The sequence below is a fragment of the Centroberyx gerrardi genome, chromosome 3, assembly GCF_048128805.1.
Source record: "Centroberyx gerrardi isolate f3 chromosome 3, fCenGer3.hap1.cur.20231027, whole genome shotgun sequence".
NCBI lineage: Eukaryota > Metazoa > Chordata > Actinopteri > Beryciformes > Berycidae > Centroberyx > Centroberyx gerrardi.
Window position 1 is genome coordinate 323,668 of NC_135999.1, and position 19,731 is coordinate 343,398.

General features: G+C 42.9%; 1 protein-coding gene across 1 annotated transcript in view; it reads left to right on the forward strand.

The window, feature by feature from the left end:
• The window catches only part of LOC139911183 (signal-induced proliferation-associated 1-like protein 2), a 92,904-nt gene that overhangs the window by 53,391 nt on the left and 19,782 nt on the right, over nucleotides 1-19,731 (forward strand). The window contains exons 11-15 of the mRNA XM_078282733.1: nucleotides 2,798-2,941; nucleotides 7,679-7,758; nucleotides 8,989-9,077; nucleotides 9,370-9,710; nucleotides 18,318-18,584. Of these exons, the coding sequence (XP_078138859.1) occupies nucleotides 2,798-2,941; nucleotides 7,679-7,758; nucleotides 8,989-9,077; nucleotides 9,370-9,710; nucleotides 18,318-18,584 (921 nt within the window). The remainder of the gene's footprint in view (nucleotides 1-2,797; nucleotides 2,942-7,678; nucleotides 7,759-8,988; nucleotides 9,078-9,369; nucleotides 9,711-18,317; nucleotides 18,585-19,731) is intronic.

Here is a 19,731-nt window from a genome sequence, read left to right on the forward strand (position 1 = left end):
TCTTTCTCTTCTTCTTCTTCCTCTTCTTCCTCTTCTTCTTCTTCCTCTTCTTCCTCTTCTTCTTCTTCTTCCTCTTCTTCTTCCTCTTCTTCTTCTTACTGAGAAATCTTGGTCATTGTTTCCTTTCAGTGTGAGAACCTGTACAATCTTATTATTATTTTATTCTTATTTATTGGTAGTATATAGACTGACACACAAACACACAACAAACAAGCTGCAGCTGCAAGCTGTACAAAAAAAGTAAATTAAAACAAATAAATCACTAATAAGGAAAGCTTCAGATTGTTTCAGGTTTGGAAAATTATTAAGAACAAAAAAAGAGGACAGACTTAAAAAAGCAAATGACCTCCATGTTTTCTCAAAATGCCCTCTAACCCAACAAATAAATAAATGTATAAATAAATAAATAAAAATATCCCTCCACCTCCACCACCTGATGAAAATCTGATTTCAGTTTTTTACCTCGGAAATGAGGGGAGATCAGATTCGTTTTTTCCAAATATTTCAAGTCTATCTTTGATGCTTTGAGCTTCTGCGACCAGAAGGCACTTTGTTTTTTGTGTTTTACAAACATTTCTCTGAGGTGGAATGATGATCAAAATCAGGGTCAGGATCGGGGATTTCCACCTTTAGACCGTTTTTGTTTTTTAACCATAACTATTATACTACGTTCATGTGCCGCTGGGAAAGTCGGCCGCTGTTCTGTTTTGCTCTCCACTGACTGCCTGTAGTGCTGAAGTGAAGCTGACTGGGTCACATTCTGAACTCATTTGTACCAGGGTCAAGTCAGCCAGAAAAAACACCTAACTGTAGTTTTGTTTTTTTTCTTCTTATTGAATTAAACATTTCCAGGATCATTTAAGTGTTGAGTTTCATGAACCTTGATGGTCCTTCATGGTCCATGAAGTTAAAAATCCGTTGTAGAGTTCAAACAAGACTAAGAGTCTAACAGCTGCGACGTTGAATTTTGTGGAAGCGTCTCTGCTGGGAACCGAACTCCGGTCTCCTGCTGGAGAGTCTGCGGTCCGACTGCCTGAACAGAGCGACCGACACGCCGTCCTCGAGCCCCTGCTGTCCCGGGGATAAAAATACACAGGCTTCAAAATAACTTGAAAATAATTCCCACACTTCAAACCTCGGTCTCACATTTTACATTTCAGCTTTTCTGCCGTTCTGTTTTCGCACCGCTGCAGGTCCAATTAAAGGTGCGACCGTATCACAGATTTGCTAACAACCTTTACACATGTTCTGCTGCATCTTCACTCTCAGTGTTGCATTTCTGATTTTTCCTTTGTTTCTTTTGAGGTGGGATGTTTTTTTAAGCCCCTGCAGGTTTATTTTTTTTATGTCACCTGCGCAGTTTTCTCTTCTTTCTGTGTTTCTATTATTTTATATGTGCAAATAATGAACAGAACGAGGTGGAAAACGGTTGTTAATATTACTGCGTTGCTTATGTGTCCTGAGTAGTTCACTGTTGAGTTTGGGAGTTCACTTCCCTGTGTAGCTCAGTAGGAAGAGCAAGGCAGTAGCAGTCCCAGGGTGAGGGTTCGATTCCCAGCAGAACATCCACAGCTCTGAGGCCGATCGAAGCCTCCAGTTTCTCACCAGATGGAGATGAGACCTGCTGAAGTCCTGACACCTCTCTCTCCCAGCTCTGCCAGGCAGTTAATTGGGCGACTCAATTCACAGCTGCCAACACTTTAACTGAACCAGGAGCTTCTGAAGCTGCTGAATATGCAGCACCCCCCCCCCCCTTTGATAAAGTCTAAATCTCTACCAAGCAGCTAGAAACCAACCAGCTAGCCTGGTGGCTAGAAACTGTTGCCCCCCTGTAGCCCCCTGTTGCCTGCAGCCCCCTGTTGCCCCCCTGCAGGCCCCTGCTGCCCCCCTGCAGCCCCCTGTTGCCTGCAGCCCCCTGTTGCCCCCCTGCAGCCCCCTGTTGCCTGCAGCCCCCTGTTGCCCCCCTGCAGCCCCCTGTTGCCCCCCTGCAGCCCCCTGTTGCCCCCCTGCTCCCCCCTGCAGGCCCCTGCTGCCCCCCTGTTGCCCCCCTGCAGCCCCCCTGCAGCCCCCCTGCAACCCCCTGTTGCCCCCCTGCAGCCCCCTGTTGCCCCCCTGATGCCCCCTGTTGCCCCCCTGCAGCCCCCTGTTGCCCCCTGCTGCCCCTTGTTGCCCCCCTGCTGCCCCCTGTTGTTGGGGTGGGGGGCAGGTAGAGTTTCAGCCCCAGGAGATGATCCAGTATCTGTGGATACAGCAAGCTAAGTTTAGCAGCTGGTTCTCTCTGGTCTCAACCAGACTGGAAAAGTATTTTGTATTTGGTTTGTTTAGCTTCACACTGACCAATCACAAGCCGACCAGGGCTTGGAAACAAAAGTCACATGACTCACAAGCAGCTTGTTTATTGGTCAAGTTTTCAGACTGAAAAACAACATGAACAAACCAGGAAGTTTCATAGAAAGTCTTGGAATTTTAAATCAGAGCCACAATGAGACGATGATGACAGAGAAGTGGAGGGAAAGGAATTTTCCATGGAAAGTTTCCTTCATTCAGTTTTCCAGTTAACACAAAAGCTAAAGACTGTGTTGTACTGGTCAGCTCCCAGTAGAAACCAGTAGAGACTGTGTTGTACTGGCCAGCTCCAGTAGAAACCAGTAGAGACTGTGTTGTACCGGTCAGCTCCCAGTAGAAACCAGTAGAGACTGTGTTGTACTGGCCAGCTCCAGTAGAAACCAGTAGAGACTGTGTTGTACTGGCCAGCTCCAGTAGAAACCAGTAGAGACTTTTGTTTGTTTTTCCCCAGAATGCTTCAGGACTACGACATGTCTCCCTCGGCCCTGCGGAGTCGTGGCGATCCCAGTCAGCTGTTCTGCAGCTCGCCCAGCAACCAGTCAACCTCCAGCGACCCGGGACCCACCGGCACCTGGCAGAGCAACGCCTACAGCGGGTGAGGCCGCTTCAGACTGGTTCAGACCAGACCAGTTCAGACCGGTCCAGACTGGTTCAGACCAGACCTGTTCAGACCGGTTCAGACCGGTTCAGTCCAGTATCCATACTGGGACTATAGAGAGACGTCAACAGAACCAGTAACCATAGAGCTGCACAATTAATCGTAGATAATCGTATATCGTGATTTTATGTTTCCACAATTAATATTTTTCTAATTCAGCGATATTGAAGTGTGTGTTATATTTCCAGGTGTGGTATATCAGTTCTTCATCACTCCTGACCAATCACAGCCTCTGAACGCCTCTGATCAGATCAGATCAGATCAGATCTGATCTGATCTGGATTTGACCTGCACTTCTCTCTTTTAACTGAATAATCCACAATTTAGTAATTAAATGTCTACTAGAAAAGATAGTGACAGGAGCGCTTCAGGTATCTGTAATACAACCGAAACACACCGAAACACACCGAAACACAGCGAAACACAGCGAAACACACTGAAACACCGAAACGCACCGAAACACAGCGAAACACCGAAACACAGCGAAACACACTGAAACACCGAAACGCACCGAAACGCACCGAAACACAGCGAAACACACCGAAACACCGAAACACAGCGAAACACCGAAACACACTGAAACACACTGAAACACTGAAACACACCGAAACACACCGAAACACCGAAACACACCGAAACACACCGAAACACACCAAAACACACTGAAACACCGAAACACACTGAAACACACTGAAACACACTGAAACACTGAAACACAGCGAAACACAGCGAAACACCGAAACACACCTAAACACTCCGAAACATACTGAAACACCGAAACACACCTAAACACACCGAAACATACTGAAACACCGAAACACACCTAAACACACCGAAACATACTGAAATACCGAAACACAGCGAAACACACTGAAACACCGAAACGCACCGAAACACAGCGAAACACCGAAACACACCTAAACACACCGAAACATACTGAAATACCGAAACACAGCGAAACACACTGAAACACCGAAACGCACCGAAACACAGCGAAACACAGCGAAACACCAAAACACACTGAAACACACTGAAACACTGAAACACACCGAAACACACCGAAACACACCGAAACACACTGAAACACACCTAAACACACCGAAACACACTGAAACACCGAAACACACTGAAACACACCTAAACACACCGAAACACACTGAAACACCGAAACACACTGAAACACACTGAACAGCGAAACACACCTAAACACACTGAAACACCGAAACACACCTAAACACACCTAAACACACCTAAACACAGCGAAACACAGCGAAACACAGCGAAACACCAAAACACACTGAAACACACTGAAACACTGAAACACACCGAAACACACCGAAACACACCGAAACACACTGAAACACACCTAAACACACCGAAACACACTGAAACACCGAAACACACCTAGACACACCGAAACACACTGAAACACACCTAAACACACCGAAACACACTGAAACACCGAAACACACCTAGACACACCGAAACACACTGAACAGCGAAACACACCTAAACACACTGAAACACCGAAACACACCTAAACACACCTAAACACAGCGAAACACAGCGAAACACAGCGAAACACACTGAAACACACTGAAACACAGCGAAACACACTGAAACACACTGAACACCGAAACACACCTAAACACACCTAAACACACCTAAACACACCTAAACACACCGAAGCGCGCGGCCTGAGGACGCCTGTCAGCAGTTCTTGTCGTTCTGCAGACACACTCAGAACCTGCTGAGGTTTTATGTCACATTTCACTTCTCTTCCTCCTTTATCAGTAAAGTCTGTTCTCCTCTCTCTCTAACTCAACAGTGATCCAACCTACAGTATATCTATATATCTTTATACAACAGTTAGTTCCGGTCGAGTAATTTGATTGGACAAGAGGCATTCCATGAGTGCTGATATACAGTATAACAGCACTGGGACTTTTTACTGTACGTATCACTCCGCTTCACAGGCGTTGTGATGTAACTGTGATCAGGCTGCGCTCACACAGTCTGTCTGTGTGCAGAAAGCTGCCGGAGCTTCTTGTGAGGAGAAATAAAAAGCGGATCACGACAACGTCAGCTGACGTTATCTGAGCAGCTGCTAGCTAACCAGCTGGTTAGCACTGCTAGCAGACTACAGTGTTGTGTCTGGTAGCTCTTTCCTGCCGCACAGTGATGCGTTCTGTTAAAGCTCGTTGTAAATATTGTTTTTGTTTTTTTAAGTGATATACAAATAAAGCATATTTTTATCATTATTACTATTAGTAGTAGGAATAGTATCATTGTTATTAGCATTATTTTTGGATCTCTAGTAAATGATTGATAATTCAGGAGGAAGTGCTGATTACCTTCTCTACCTACTGTCTCACACACACACACACACACACACACACACACACACACACCCTGAGTAAATCCCCTCAGTCTCAGGTTTCTCTGTCTGGCAGCAGCAGGGAGAAACTCTCCAGTTACAGTGACTGAAATAGCTTCTGCACATTCCTGTAACTCTTCCATCAGCAAAGCATTGTGGGCCGTTTAGTTAAAGGCAGACGAGAGTTTTCGGTAGATCGCCTCGTTAGTTTAACTGTTAATGAGAACGGAGACACCAGAATCATCTGCAGAGCAGAGTCGGCCCGTTCATGAACTGAAGTGAGAATTCCTAAACTCCAGTTCAGTCCTGCAGTGTGAATGTGTGTGAGTGTGTGTGTGTGAGTGTGAGTGTCAGTGTGTGAGTGTGAGTGTCAGTGTGATTGTGAGTGTGAGTGTGTGTGTGAGTGTCAGTGTGTGAGTGTGAGTGTCAGTGTGATTGTGAGTGTGAGTGTGTGTGTGAGTGTGAGTGTGAGTGTCAGTGTGTGAGTGAGTGTCAGTGTGGTTGTGAGTGTGAGTGTGAATGTGTGTCAGTGTGAGTGTCAGTGTGAGTGTGTGTGTGTGAGTGTGTGTGAGTGTGTCAGTGTGAGTGTGAGTGTCAGTGTGAGTGTCAGTGTGAGTGTGTGTGAGTGTGTGTGAGTGTGTCAGTGTGAGTGTGAGTGTGAGTGTGTGTGTCAGTGTGAATGTGAGTGTCAGTGTGAGTGTCAGTGTGAGTGTGTGTGTGTGTGTGTCAGTGTGAATGTGAGTGTGTGAGTGTGTCAGTGTGAGTGTGAGTGTGAGTGTGAAAGTCTCCCAGCTGTAAGGAAACAGAATGTGAACGACAGGAAACAAAACTAAATTCCATGAAATTCCACTTCTCAGAGAGTTTGTCTTGACTCTAAACATTATAAATCAAAACATTATGAATCAAATAAAAGATTTGAGTATTGATCATATATAACACTCTGTGTAATCTCAGAAAAAACAAAAAAACATGGAATCTCACAGAATGTCACAGAATTAAATTAAACTTCCTGAAATTCCAATTCAATTCCAGTTCTGTTTCCTGTAGGTTTTTTTCAAAAAAAAAAGCTGCTACACAAAGTTGTTTTTCTAATTTAACAACTGGAAGGATCTCATGCTGCTGTCCAGCCGCCAAGACCTGAAACATGAGTGACATTAGCTCCATGCTAACACTTTAGTGCACACTGTGTTGAGTGACATTAGCTCCATGCTAACACTTTAGTGCACACTGTTGAGTGACATTAGCTCCATGCTAACACTTTAGTGCACACTGTTGGGTGACATTAGCTCCATGCTAACACTTTAGCGCACACTGTTGAGTGACATTAGCTCCATGCTAACACTTTAGCGCACACTGTGTTGAGTGACATTAGCTCCATGCTAACACTTTAGTGCACACTGTTGAGTGACATTAGCTCCATGCTAACACTTTAGTGCACACTGTGTTGAGTGACATTAGCTCCATGCTAACAGTTTAGTGCACACTGTGTTGAGTGACAGTAGCTGCATGCTAACACTTTAGTGCCCACTGTGTTGAGTGACATTAGCTGCATGCTAACACTTTAGTGCACACTGTGTTGAGTGACATTAGCTCCATGCTAACACTTTAGCGGACACTGTGTTCAGTGACAGTAGCTCCATGCTAACACTTTAGCGGACACTGTGCTGAGTGACATTAGCTCAGCTATTCTTATTTAAGATAAGAATACGAAAATGTTCTTGCATGAGGCCCACTGTGTTGAGTGACAGTAACTCCATGCTAACACTTTAGCGTACACTGTTGAGTGATAGTAGCTCCATGCTAACACTTTAGCGTACACTGTTGAGTGATAGTAGCTCCATGCTAACATGCTAGCGTACTAGCTAAACTAGACACTAGCCTTATCTAAAGTAAGAAGACTGACCTTTTAATAATAAAAGGCCTGTAGCCTAGATTCATGAATTTTTTAAATATCAATAACTCAAAACAGCTGATGTATCCAGTATGTATCCTGTATCCAGATTTATTTTTGCAACTATTTAAGATGAGCAACCATGTATTCATCTGCTGCGCAGTGATTTTTATTTTGTTATTTACATATTCAAATTAAAATATTTTGTAACAAATGTGCAAATTTGCATCACTTTTATTTTCTCACATGGATAAAGTTTGTCTGCACTTTAATGTTTAATTCTGATGAATAACTTAATAGTTGGTAAGGGATTTGTAACTTATTTTTTTGATGAATTATTTACAGAATCTATATTTGTGGTGAAAATCCAAAGTTTTTCTCATATTTGTACATCTTCTCTGTCCAGATGTCAGCCTGGCCTCATGGATCCATCCAGCAGCACTGAAGGAGAGCGAGAGTCCAGACTGGAGAGGACCCGGTCTGCAGGTACCAACACTAACATCACTTCACTTGTAAATCACATTTCACTTTAGCATTGGGGGATTTCTTGTATAGTGTGATTGCATTTAACAAGCACACTGGGTGTTAAAGGTGTTAAAAAGTATGTTATTATAGCTGTTAATTATTTCACCATGTAATGACTGATGAACAGAACAGAGTTCGCAGTTCAGTCTGCATCCCGTCTGTTGCACCAAACACAGCTGGACTTCATGTTTCTTAATTATCATTTCCTGCTGTCCTTTTCTTTATTCTGACTGTTTATAGTTTCACTTTCTTCAGCTGTTCAGTCAGAACAGCTTTGTTTCTTCAGTTGGTTGTTAAATTGGTCTTAAATTTAATTCCAGATGGCATTAAAACGTCTTAAAAAGTCTTCATTTGGCTTTCTGAAACCTGCAGATTCCCTGTTGATGTCCTAAGTTTTATTGATGATCCTCCTCAGTTTGTTTTTTGACTTTTTCCCGATAAAGTCGGTTGTTAAGTCTCTACAGCAGTTTGCTGTTTAACTTGCAGTTTTCCTCTTGAACTCTGACTCCCCAGCTTCCACTGCTCTAAACTCAACAAATACTTTCTGTACATGCATACGGCCCTCTGTAGACCTGCTAATACAAATAGAGGCACATTTTACTCATTCTGTATATGCAGTTAATTCTTCTCCTATTCTTATTATTATATTTTTCTTTGCTGTATCCTGTTTGCTGCTGCAACGGCCCAATTTCCACCAAAAGATCATTAAAGTTGAATCTAATCATAAATATGGAATCAAATCCATCAGTCCTGTGATCATCTATAAACAATTGTTGATCAATAATCAGTGGCCCCAGTACAGTGATCAGATAGTATGTCCTTTTCAGAGCTGATGCCCTTCTGCTCTAGAGACACAAATAAATTCAAACAATATACATTAAAACAACAAATATTCTTTCATGTGGATGGTGGATTTCAACCATTTCCACCTCATTGAAATATTTCACAGCTGCATGCATTTGATGCAGTAAAATGTAAGTAAAATGCAAGTAGCCTTAATGAGATGCGACAGACGAACGCCTCGCAGCAGTGCAAGGATCTGCAGCCGGAACTGAAGTCCTGTGGAACTGGAGCTGGCTGCAGATCAGCTGGACAGTGTGATCCGCTTCGACCACAGGAATGTAGAAAATGAGAATATGATATCTGAATGAAAACAAACAAGACCCAAAATGACTTCCTCTTCTCCTGCAGAGGCCAAGTGGCATCATCCGTCCACCAAGATCCTCAACATGAGGGAGAGAAGCCAGCAGCGGCAGAAGGAGTCCAGCGGCAAACTCCGAGTGAGTACTTTCTAAAAAGTAAAAGAGCTTTGAGGGACCTTCAGGGTTTCTATGATGACTGTCCATATCTACCTATTCATATCTATCCTAGGAGGTTTCTAGGACGTTCAGATACAAGTGACATGTAGGTTGCATCTGATGCACCACACATCCACATGGTCCAGATGGGAACTGAAACAATGCGACTCCATACATTTTTTGCTGATTAGCAAACATCAGATGTGAGTCACATGTGAGAGAGGAATCAGAATTTGGACAGTGTGTTTGAACAGATTTGTGTTGTGTTTTGCAGCAGTGTGGAGAGAAGAGCTGCTCCAGCCCCTCCAGCAGCAACACACTGTCCAGCAGCAACACGCTGTCCAGCAGCGGCAGCAGCGAGGACAAACACTTCGACCCCTCCGACCCCTTGGACCCCGAGGCGCTGGGCCTCACCTACATCAAGGGGGCGTCCACCGACAGCGGCATCGACACCGCGCCCTGCGTGCCGCCCCTACCCGCCCCTCAGCCCGGGGGCGGTGGCCAGGTGGAGCGCTGGGAGGCGGGCCTGACCCAGGGAATCGACCCGGCAACCTCAGCCGGAAACGTGACTGACGGGAGTCTGGGAGATTTGAGCGAGATCTCGTCTCTGTCCAGGTAACAGACTTTTTGTTTTGGATTTGGAATAGAAGATTTCTCAGTTGCATGATACAGTTTTACTTCATTTTGAACTTGAGTTCTTACTTATGCTATAAGCCTGTCTCCAGACAGCACCACTGAATAATTTGCATGTAAAATTACAACCACCCAAGTCCTACCTTGGTCAAGAAAAGGCAGACAGTGAATGGTCCTTTATACCATGACGCATGTTGTCCCGCCCCTCAGATTCGTAATATGCGCTGCTCTACCTGACAATGTCGTTCTTGCTTTATTCAGCCACCGCTGCATATAGCTTTAATTACACCTGCTGTTAGCATCCTATGTTTCGGACGGCTCACACCTTCGACGAGAGCGGCGAGAACACAACTGCCTTATTTCATCTTTATCAAATTTTTTATTTGTTTTTTTTCTACCTTAAAGAAGACTAGTCATTGGTGAAGGCTCCGAGCTAGCTAATTAGCCGCTCATCCATCCACCCACTGCCACCTGCTAGCTACATTAGCTAACACTGTCGAGCGACCTCGGCTCACATGGCTGACAAGAACTTCAAGAAGTGTGTTGAGTGCATGGGTCTCGCACATGCTGAAGCTACACATTGGGGAAGTGAAGAGGAAAGCGAATGGGACGAGGAGGACACACAAAGCAGTGAGGAGGAAAAAGATGATGTGGGAAGGGATAACAGAGCCCTGGCACCGAGAGTTTCTCAACAGGGGGCATACTATAGAGAATTCACGGAGGTTATGTCTAGACTGGTTGCCAAGCTGGACCTGCCATGACCGGACCCCCTCCTGCTCCCGCTTCCATGCTCGTCGGCGCCTATTTTCCGGGCTCATCCATGATGCCAAAGCCCAAGCCTCAAAGGCCCCTTCCTCTCTGTCCTGACATCAAAGCCGAAGTAAGACATTCTTGGGGAAAGCCTATGCGGACCAGGTCATCTGTCCAAGGCTTCAGCTTGGTCCACTATTGACACAGAACCTGAACTGGGCTATCTAAGCATGCGGCTCATTTATCAACAACCTCTGCCTCTGACAAGCCCAAGCTGCCATCCAAAGCATGCAGGCTCACTGCGTCTCTTGCTGACAGGTCATACAAAGCGGCTGGCCCGTCAGCTGCTGTGCTGAACCTTTAGACACAACCGCTGATGGTTTATCAGTCAGTGTATTCGCTCGTTAGCCATGCATCAAGTGGCAACACAGATTCACCTGTGGGTGCACAAGCACCTGTGCTCATTGTCAGCAGCCCACATTCCAGGTCTAGTGAATTGCAGAGCGGACCTGCTGTCAAGGGGCGGGCCTCATACGTGGCGCCTCCACCCTTGGGTTGTGGAGGAGATTTGGCTCTGGTTCGGCCGTGTACGCATCGATCTCTTCGCATTGCACGCAACACACTGTCCCCTGTGGTTTTCAATCCAAAAGGATGACCCCCCCCCAGGCCACGATGCACGCACTCACCGTTGGCCCAACGAGTGTATGTACGCTTCCCCTGATCCAACAGGTGCTGCACCGAGTGAGGGAGGACAAGTTGGAACTCATTCTAGTAGCCCCATACTGGCCCTCACAAACATGGTTTGTGGACGTGAGCTTAATGTCAAGGGGATTTACGCACTGATCTCCTATCTCAAACAGAGGGGGAAATATTCCATCCGTCCCCACAGAAATGGAAGCTGACCGCTTGGCTCCTGACCGGGAGCACCTATTGAAATATGGCCTTCCTTTAGAGGTTGTGGACACTATTCAGAGGGCTAGGACTCCCTCAACTAGATCCCTTTACGCGTATAATAATAATAATAATAAACTTTATTTGTATAGCACCTTTCATACAAGAAATGCAGCTCAAAGTGCTTTACAACAGAGAAATTACATGCACCAAGTGCTTCACATAAAACTTGATAATGATAGTGAGAATAAGATAAAGATATATATAGGTGTGTATATATGTATAGGTGGCAGGCGTTTGAGCGCTGGTGTAAGACACGCAATGAGGACCCAATATACTGCGGGGTAAGCTTCCTACAATATTTGTTTGATAAACAACTTTCTCCCTCAATGCTTAAAGTATACCTAACTGCAGTATCAGCTTGTCATATGGGCGTCGAGGGAAAACGGTTGGAGCCCACCTGTTGGCCTCTCGCTTCATGAAGGGTGCCCAGCGTAGGCGGCCGCCAACCTGCTGGCTGTTCCCAAGATGGGATGTTGTAGTTGTACTGGATGTGCTAACATGCGCTCCATTTGAGCCAATAGACGATGAACAGCTGAAATACTTGATGCTGAAAACAGCATTGTTGCTGGCCCTTACATCGGCAAAAAGAGTAGGCGACCTGGCTGCCTTATCTGTGCATCAGTCATGCTTAATTCGGGGGACAACCAAAGAGTTACGTTACACCCAAATCCTGCTTACCAACCTAAGAATATTAGCACCAACTTTAGGTCTATGCTTGTCGATCTAATAACCTTTTCACCTCCTCCGTTCAGCTCTGATGAAGAGGAGCGTTTGCACAGACTATGCCCAGTGCATGTGCTCTCTGTCTATGTGGCAAGAACGCATGGCATGCGCCGTTCAGGCCACTTGTTTGTGTGTTATGGAGTGAGGGCGTTAGGTAAGGCTCTGTCAAAAGAAAGATTGTCTCGCTGGATAGTTGAAGGTATTGCTTTGGCCTACACTACAGTAAAAATTCCTCCCAAGGGACTGAGAGCTCACTCTACCATCTACGTCATGGACGCTTTTACAAGGCGTAACTGTGGAGGAAATGTGTGCAGCTGCTTCATGGGCACCTTCGTACACTTTTGTCAGGTTTTATAGCCTGGATATGGAAGCTTCCTCACTTTCTCATACAGTATCGTCTGCTGCCAAACGCTGACTACCAAGGGATTTTACGCATGATGCACAGACTCAGTGTTACCCGAACAAACTCAGCCGTGAGCTGATTAGTTGTTCACATATCATATATCATAGTTAATTAACAAGGTATTATATTCTTGTTTAACTTCTCAACCTTGGCTACGGCCTTAATGACATTGTTACCACTATTTGTTGAGCCAGGAAGGCTGTGCAGCGGTGCAGTCCTTGTGGCCAGCAAGGTGGGTTGTATACATTATAGCATAAATAAGAACTCAAGCTCGAAATGAAGTAAAGCTAAAGGGTTGTGCTACAACCCAGGTTTTACGAATAGAGAACAAGAGTTCTTACTTTGGTGGCCTTGCTGACACTCGTCCTGAGCTGAATATAGTGCTAGAATGACGTTGTTAGGCAGAGCAGTGCGTTAGCGCCTGAGAGGCGGGACAATACATGTCATGGTATAAAGAACCCTTCCGGTTCGATTCCCGGTCCGTTCTGTGTGCAGGTTGCATGTTCTCCAAAGCCACTTTTGAATTGTGGAATTAGTGTGCAATGTGATTGAACTAAGTCATTATGTATTCAACAAATTATATTTATCTCATACTTTGTGATATTGTGATATTGCGATATTGTGTACATTTTATCTCAATTTTCCATTTCCATTCTCAGATTAACCACAGATTAACATAGTAGAACAGTAAATACTGACACACACGGCACACTGGAAGTTGCACAGCAAATTTCCACATCAAATATTCATCATTACAACATTCTCTGTCTGAAACAATAATACTGTATCCATTTACTGTGAAACAAAGCTGGTTACAGAAAGACATGCTAAAACACTAGAGCAGATAACAATAGATTTCTGTTTCTGTCAGAAACAGTAAACAGCAGCGGTCCAGATGTTTCCTGCAGCAAGACGCCTCACACTGTCATTTAACATTCCTCCAAAATACAGGAGCGAAGTTCGAGAAAAGTTCACTAGAACCTTCTTACATTAAAATGAGTGTAGGAAGTGTCAATAGACTGAACACATCAGTCTACATATAGACTCTATACACATCAGTCTACATATAGACTCTATACACATCAGTCTACATATAGACTCTATACATATAGACTCTATACACATCAGTCTACATATAGACTCTATACACATCAGTCTACATATAGACTCTATACATATAGACTCTATACACATCAGTCTACATATAGACTCTATACACATCAGTCTACATATAGACTCTATACACATCAGTCTACATATAGACTCTATACATATAGACTCTATACACATCAGTCTACATATAGACTCTATACATATAGACTCTATACACATCAGTCTACATATAGACTCTTTACACATCAGTCTACATATAGACTCTATACATATAGACTCTATACACATCAGTCTACATATAGACTCTATAACAAGGGTAGAGGGGGAGGATTGTTAATCTATGTTAAAGAGACAATCAAATGCAGTCTCATTAAATGGTCACATGAAACAGATCTGGAATGTATTGGGTTGAATGTTTCACTGTCTCCAGAAATGTCTTTCATTGTTATTTGTTTATATCGACCACCGTCATCTAACAGTTTGTTTTATGAACATCTACATAGCATTCTTAAAGAATGTGATAGCAAAAAAGAACTAATACTTATGGGTGATTTTAACATAAACTGGGATAAAAAATCAGATAGGAAAAAACTTAAGGAGATAACAGACCAGTTCAATCTTACTCAACTGGTACAAGGACCAACAAGAGTAACCAATTCCTCCCAGACGCAAACTGACCTGATGTTTACGAACAGACCTGAGAGAACAAAATCCCATAACCTGCTAACTGGTTTGTCTGACCATAATATCACATTACTGGTACGGAAACTCACCAGAAAACGGTTTGAAAATACCATCAAAACAAAACACTTCCACCAGAGAATTCCAAAAAATGCAATGAATAACTTTGAAACTGCTCTAAAACAAATTGATTGGTCTTATCTTCAGTCCAGTGAAGACATTGAGTACAGCTGCAATACTTTTTTGACAACTATTAATACAGTAATATCCTCCTTCACAAGGAAGGTGCAATACAAACCTAGACAAAAGAACACTTTACCAGGCTCAGTGACGCCCTCTGGCGACAAATGAAAGAGCGAGATGTTGCACTGAAAAGAGCACTTAAATCAGGTCATAGTAATGACAGGCATATTTTTACATCCCTATGAAATAAGGTAGTAAGGAACATAAGGAAGGCTAAAGCTGATTTTTTTATTAGAGTAATTGATGATGCAAGGGGAAATGGGAAACTGATCTGGAAAAATCTTAAATTAACTGGAAGAAATAATGATCAGAGAACCAAGGAACATGAACTTAAAGTGAATGGAATCTTAACCCAAGATCATGATATGATAGCAAGCACTTTTAACAACTTTTTTATAAACTCAGTTGAGGAGCTAGCCCAAAGCTTCTCCTCCAGAACCATAGCATGTACCCCCATCAATGATGCCAAACCAATTTTTAGAATAACAGAAATATCTGAATCAGCAGTGGTAAACATCATGAGCTCTTTAAGAGAGTCAAAAGCAAAGGATGCTTATGGTTTGGATACCACATTCTTTAAATCACATAAGGATGCCCTAGTCTGCCCCATTGCTCATCTGATTAATTTGTCAATTAAGCAAGGAATTTTCCCAAGCACCTGGAAGTCAGCTGTTGTAACACCCATTTTCAAGGCTGGTGACCAAACAACTGTGGGAAACTACAGACCCATCAGTATTTTACCTGTAGTGTCCAAGGTGGCTGAGAAATGGGTAGCGAAGCAGCTGACCGCTCACCTGAACATGGGCCACGCCCGTCTGCACCCAATGCAATTCGGATTTCGCACCAACTGCTCAACAGAAACAGCCAACTGCTACTTTCTTGAAAGTGTAAAGTCAAAATTAGATGAAGGTGGTGAAATAGGTGCAGTTTTTCTGGATTTAAAGAAGGCTTTTGATACTGTGAACCATGAGGTACTCCTGTCAAAACTATCCTTTTTTAATTTCTCCGCTGATGCCATTAAATGGATGAATTCATATCTAACAAACAGGAAGCAAAGTGTGCGTATTGGCAATATTCAATCAACATACCTCAACTGTAACATTGGTGTTCCTCAAGGATCAATACTGGGCCCTATTTTGTTCAGCTTGTATATTAATGACCTGCCTTTAGTCTGCAACATACAAATGTATGCTGATGACACAGTTCTTTATGTACATGCTAAAAACAAACAAACGCTGAAAACCAACTGAGTCCCTTTACAAACAGACACTAAAAACACTTGACCGAAAGGCCAATAGCTATCACCATTGCCATATAGTACAAAAGTACAATTTATTTAATCTTGATAGTTTTAAACTATTTGCAGATGCTTGCCTCATCTTTAAGGTCTTACATGGGCTTGCACCTCCCCCGATGAGTCAGTTTATAATGCAGAAGGATAATAGCGGCAGGGCAACAAGGGCAACTACCAGAGGGGACAATACAGACGTAGCAGGTTTGGGCAAACAGTCTTCTCAGTCAGAGCCTCCCACTACTGGAATAGTCTTCCTAGTGAATTAAGAGAGAGCACTAATTACCTAACCTTTAAACATAAACTTAAGAGATGGCTTAAAGCAAACCAAACTTGCAATCATGAGTAATCATACTACCTCATCTCTGGCACTGCCTTTACATACTCATTGTTTTTACATATATCTGTTACTTTTGTAATACATTTATGTATTGTATTGTATTGTATTGTGTCATACTGTAGTGCTTGCTGAACCATTGTATTGATAACATTAGGCCACTAATTTGTAATAGCCTGCCCAGGGACTACAGATGAAAATTAGCTCATTAGCTAACTCTGGCACATTTACATTGATGTGGAAACTGAAATGTTGATTAATGTGCACTGTCCCTGGTAAATAAATAAATAAATAAATATACACATCAGTCTGTATATAGACTCTATACATATAGACTCTATACACATAAGTCTACATATAGACTCTATACACATCAGTCAGCAAATAGACTATACATATAGACTCTATACACGTCAGTCTGTATATAGACTCTATACACATCAGTCTGTATATAGACTCTATACATATAGACTCTGTACACATCAGTCTACATATAGACTCTATACACATCAGTCTACATATAGACTCTATATATATAGACTCTATACACATCAGTCTGTATATAGACTCTATACACATCAGTCTGTATATAGACTCTATACACATCAGTCTGTATATAGACTTTATACATATAGACTCTATACACATAAGTCTACATATAGACTCTATACACATCAGTCTGTATATAGACTCTATACACATCAGTCTGCATATAGACTCTATGCATATCAGTCTACATATAGACTATACATATAGACTCTATACACATCAGTCTGTATATAGACTCTATACACATCAGTCTGTATATAGACTCTATACACATCAATCTGTATATAGACTCTATACACATCAATCTGTATATAGACTCTGTACACATCAGTCTACATATAGACTCTATACACATCAGTCTACATATAGACTCTATACATATAGACTCTATACACATCAGTCTGTATATAGACTCTATACACATCAGTCTGTATATAGACTTTATACATATAGATTCTATACACATAAGTCTACATATAGACTCTATACACATCAGTCTGTATATAGACTCTATACACATCAATCTGTATATAGACTCTATGAATATCAGTCTACATATAGACTATACATATAGACTCTATACACATCAGTCTGCATTAGGCAGCAGACTGTACATGTCAGTCTATATACAGTATTCATTGTTCAGCATGACATGCAGGCAGCAGCATCGTCTGGACTGCAGCTGACGTTTCGTCTGCAGAGTGAAATCCAACCGGCTCTTCTGATGTGCGGAGACACTGCAGCAGGTTCGGCCTGTCAGTCTTCCCATGCACCAGCTGTAGAGACAGATACAGATACACAGCACAGCAGTCTGATAACCAGAGACAACTCCTGCTTCTGTCAGTTCAGTCACATCCAGTTCTGTTGATCTGCAGCATCTCCAGTGGGAGCTGCAGTCTTGGGTCGCAATGAAATAAGATGAAAGTTTATTGAGCCATGTGGGGAAATTAGCAGCAGCAAAAGTGATGGGGAGAAATGAAAAGTGTAACAAACAAACAATAATATATACTAGGAAATAAAATAAGACTATAAAGTGGGCAATAAAAAACAAAACAATTAACAATAATAATAAAATCTATTTGAATGGTCATGTAAACATGCTGCAGTTTCAGGTAGACAGAGAATGTCTAGAGGAAAAACATGAACTTTGTGAAGTATCTTTCATTTAAATAAACATAAGTAGATATATAAGTATATAGATAGAGGTGTGTATAACCAGTAGTTCTCAAAGTGGGATGGTTCCAGATGTCCTTGAGGGGGTTCCAGGGTCCTCGAGGGGGTTCCAGGGTCCTTGAGACAGTTCCAGGGTCCTTGAGACAGTTCCAAGGTCCTTGAGACGGTTCCAGGGTCCTTGAGGGGGTTCCAGGGTTCCTTGAAGTGGTTCCATGAATCATTGAGATGGTTCCAGGGTCCTTGAGACTTTGGGTGGGCTGAGGAAAGCCCAAGGTTCCTTCCTGTTCCTCCACTTCCTGTTTCCTCTACTTCCTGTTTCCTCCACTTCCTGTTTCCTCTACTTCCTGTTTCCTCTACTTCCTGTTTCCCCAGTGGCTCTCGGCGGTCAGGAAGCCCGTCGGAGCGCGGCCTGTCGGAGCACAGACCGAAGAGCCGCGCCTCCGCCGAATCCTCCAAGGCTTTGGTCAGCTCCTCCTGTGGCCCCGCTTCCTGTGGCTCCGCCTCCTGTGGCTCCGCCTCCAGTGGCTCCGCCTCAGGGACGGGGCTCAGGTTCCAGGAGACACGCCTTCCACTGGGACCGGAGGACCGGATTGGCTGGAATAAGGCAGAGGGCGGTTCCCTATTGGAGGAATCTAACAGGTGAAACAGCAGCTCACCTGTCAGTCAAACTTCAGACATTCAGATTTGTTTCCATTTCTCAGAGCAACAGATGGATTTTCGCTGCATGTTACTGATCGTCACATTCAGGTCAGATGCTAGAGGAGACTGAATATTTCCAGAAGTCAAGAGTTTGGTCTCCAGTGACAGGGTTAGGGTTAGATAACAGCTGCTTAGAAACAATAATCGCTGTAACATGAAACCAAATGATGAAGGAACTTCAGTCTTTGGTTCAATAAATCAGAAACTGTTACAGATTAGATTCTTCAGATTTTACTTCCACAGACTTCTGGCAATGCTTGTTTTGGAAATGAACTCTTCAGATCTAAATTATAAAGGACCAAACTGACAATTTACATTGCAAACATCATTATTATTTTTTCCCTGCTTTTTCACTTTGGTTTGGTCCGTCAGCGGAGCAGAGGCCGTTTTGTCTTTTCTCCTAAAGACGTTAACTCTCAGATCCAGGTACCATGTTCTGTCCTTCAGGTTCAACTTTACTGCTCTGTCCTGTTAAAACTGTCCCGTTAAAACTGTCCCGTTAAAACTGTCCCGTTGAAACTGTCCCGTTGAAACTGTCCCGTTGAAACTGTCCCGTTGAAACTGTCCCGTTAAAACTGTCCCGTTGAAACTGTCCCGTTAAAACTGTCCCGTTAAAACTGTCCCGTTGAAACTGTCCCGTTAAAACTGTCCCGTTGAAACTGTCCCGTTAAAATTGTCCCGTTGAAACTGTCCTGTTAAAAACGTCCCGTTAAAACCGTCCGTAAAACAGTCTTCAGTTTCTACCAGGGAGACTGTATCTACGTATATAGTATCTATCTAGTATCTATAGTATCTATATAGTATCTATCTTTATTAGCAGTTTCTACCAGGGAAACGCCACAGGAAACAGGAAACAGGAAGCAGGAAACAGAAAGCAGGACAGTGAATTTTTTATTTTTTACATTTTTTTTATTTGCAATAGTCAAACATTACAATTACAAAAAAATTGCAATAGAAATTCCATTAATGTTGACTACATGTTAATGGTTAAGACAAAATATCTGCAAACAAAATAAATACATAAATAAATAGACAAAAATAATAATAATAATGACAAAAAATAAAATAAAATAATAAATAAATGAAT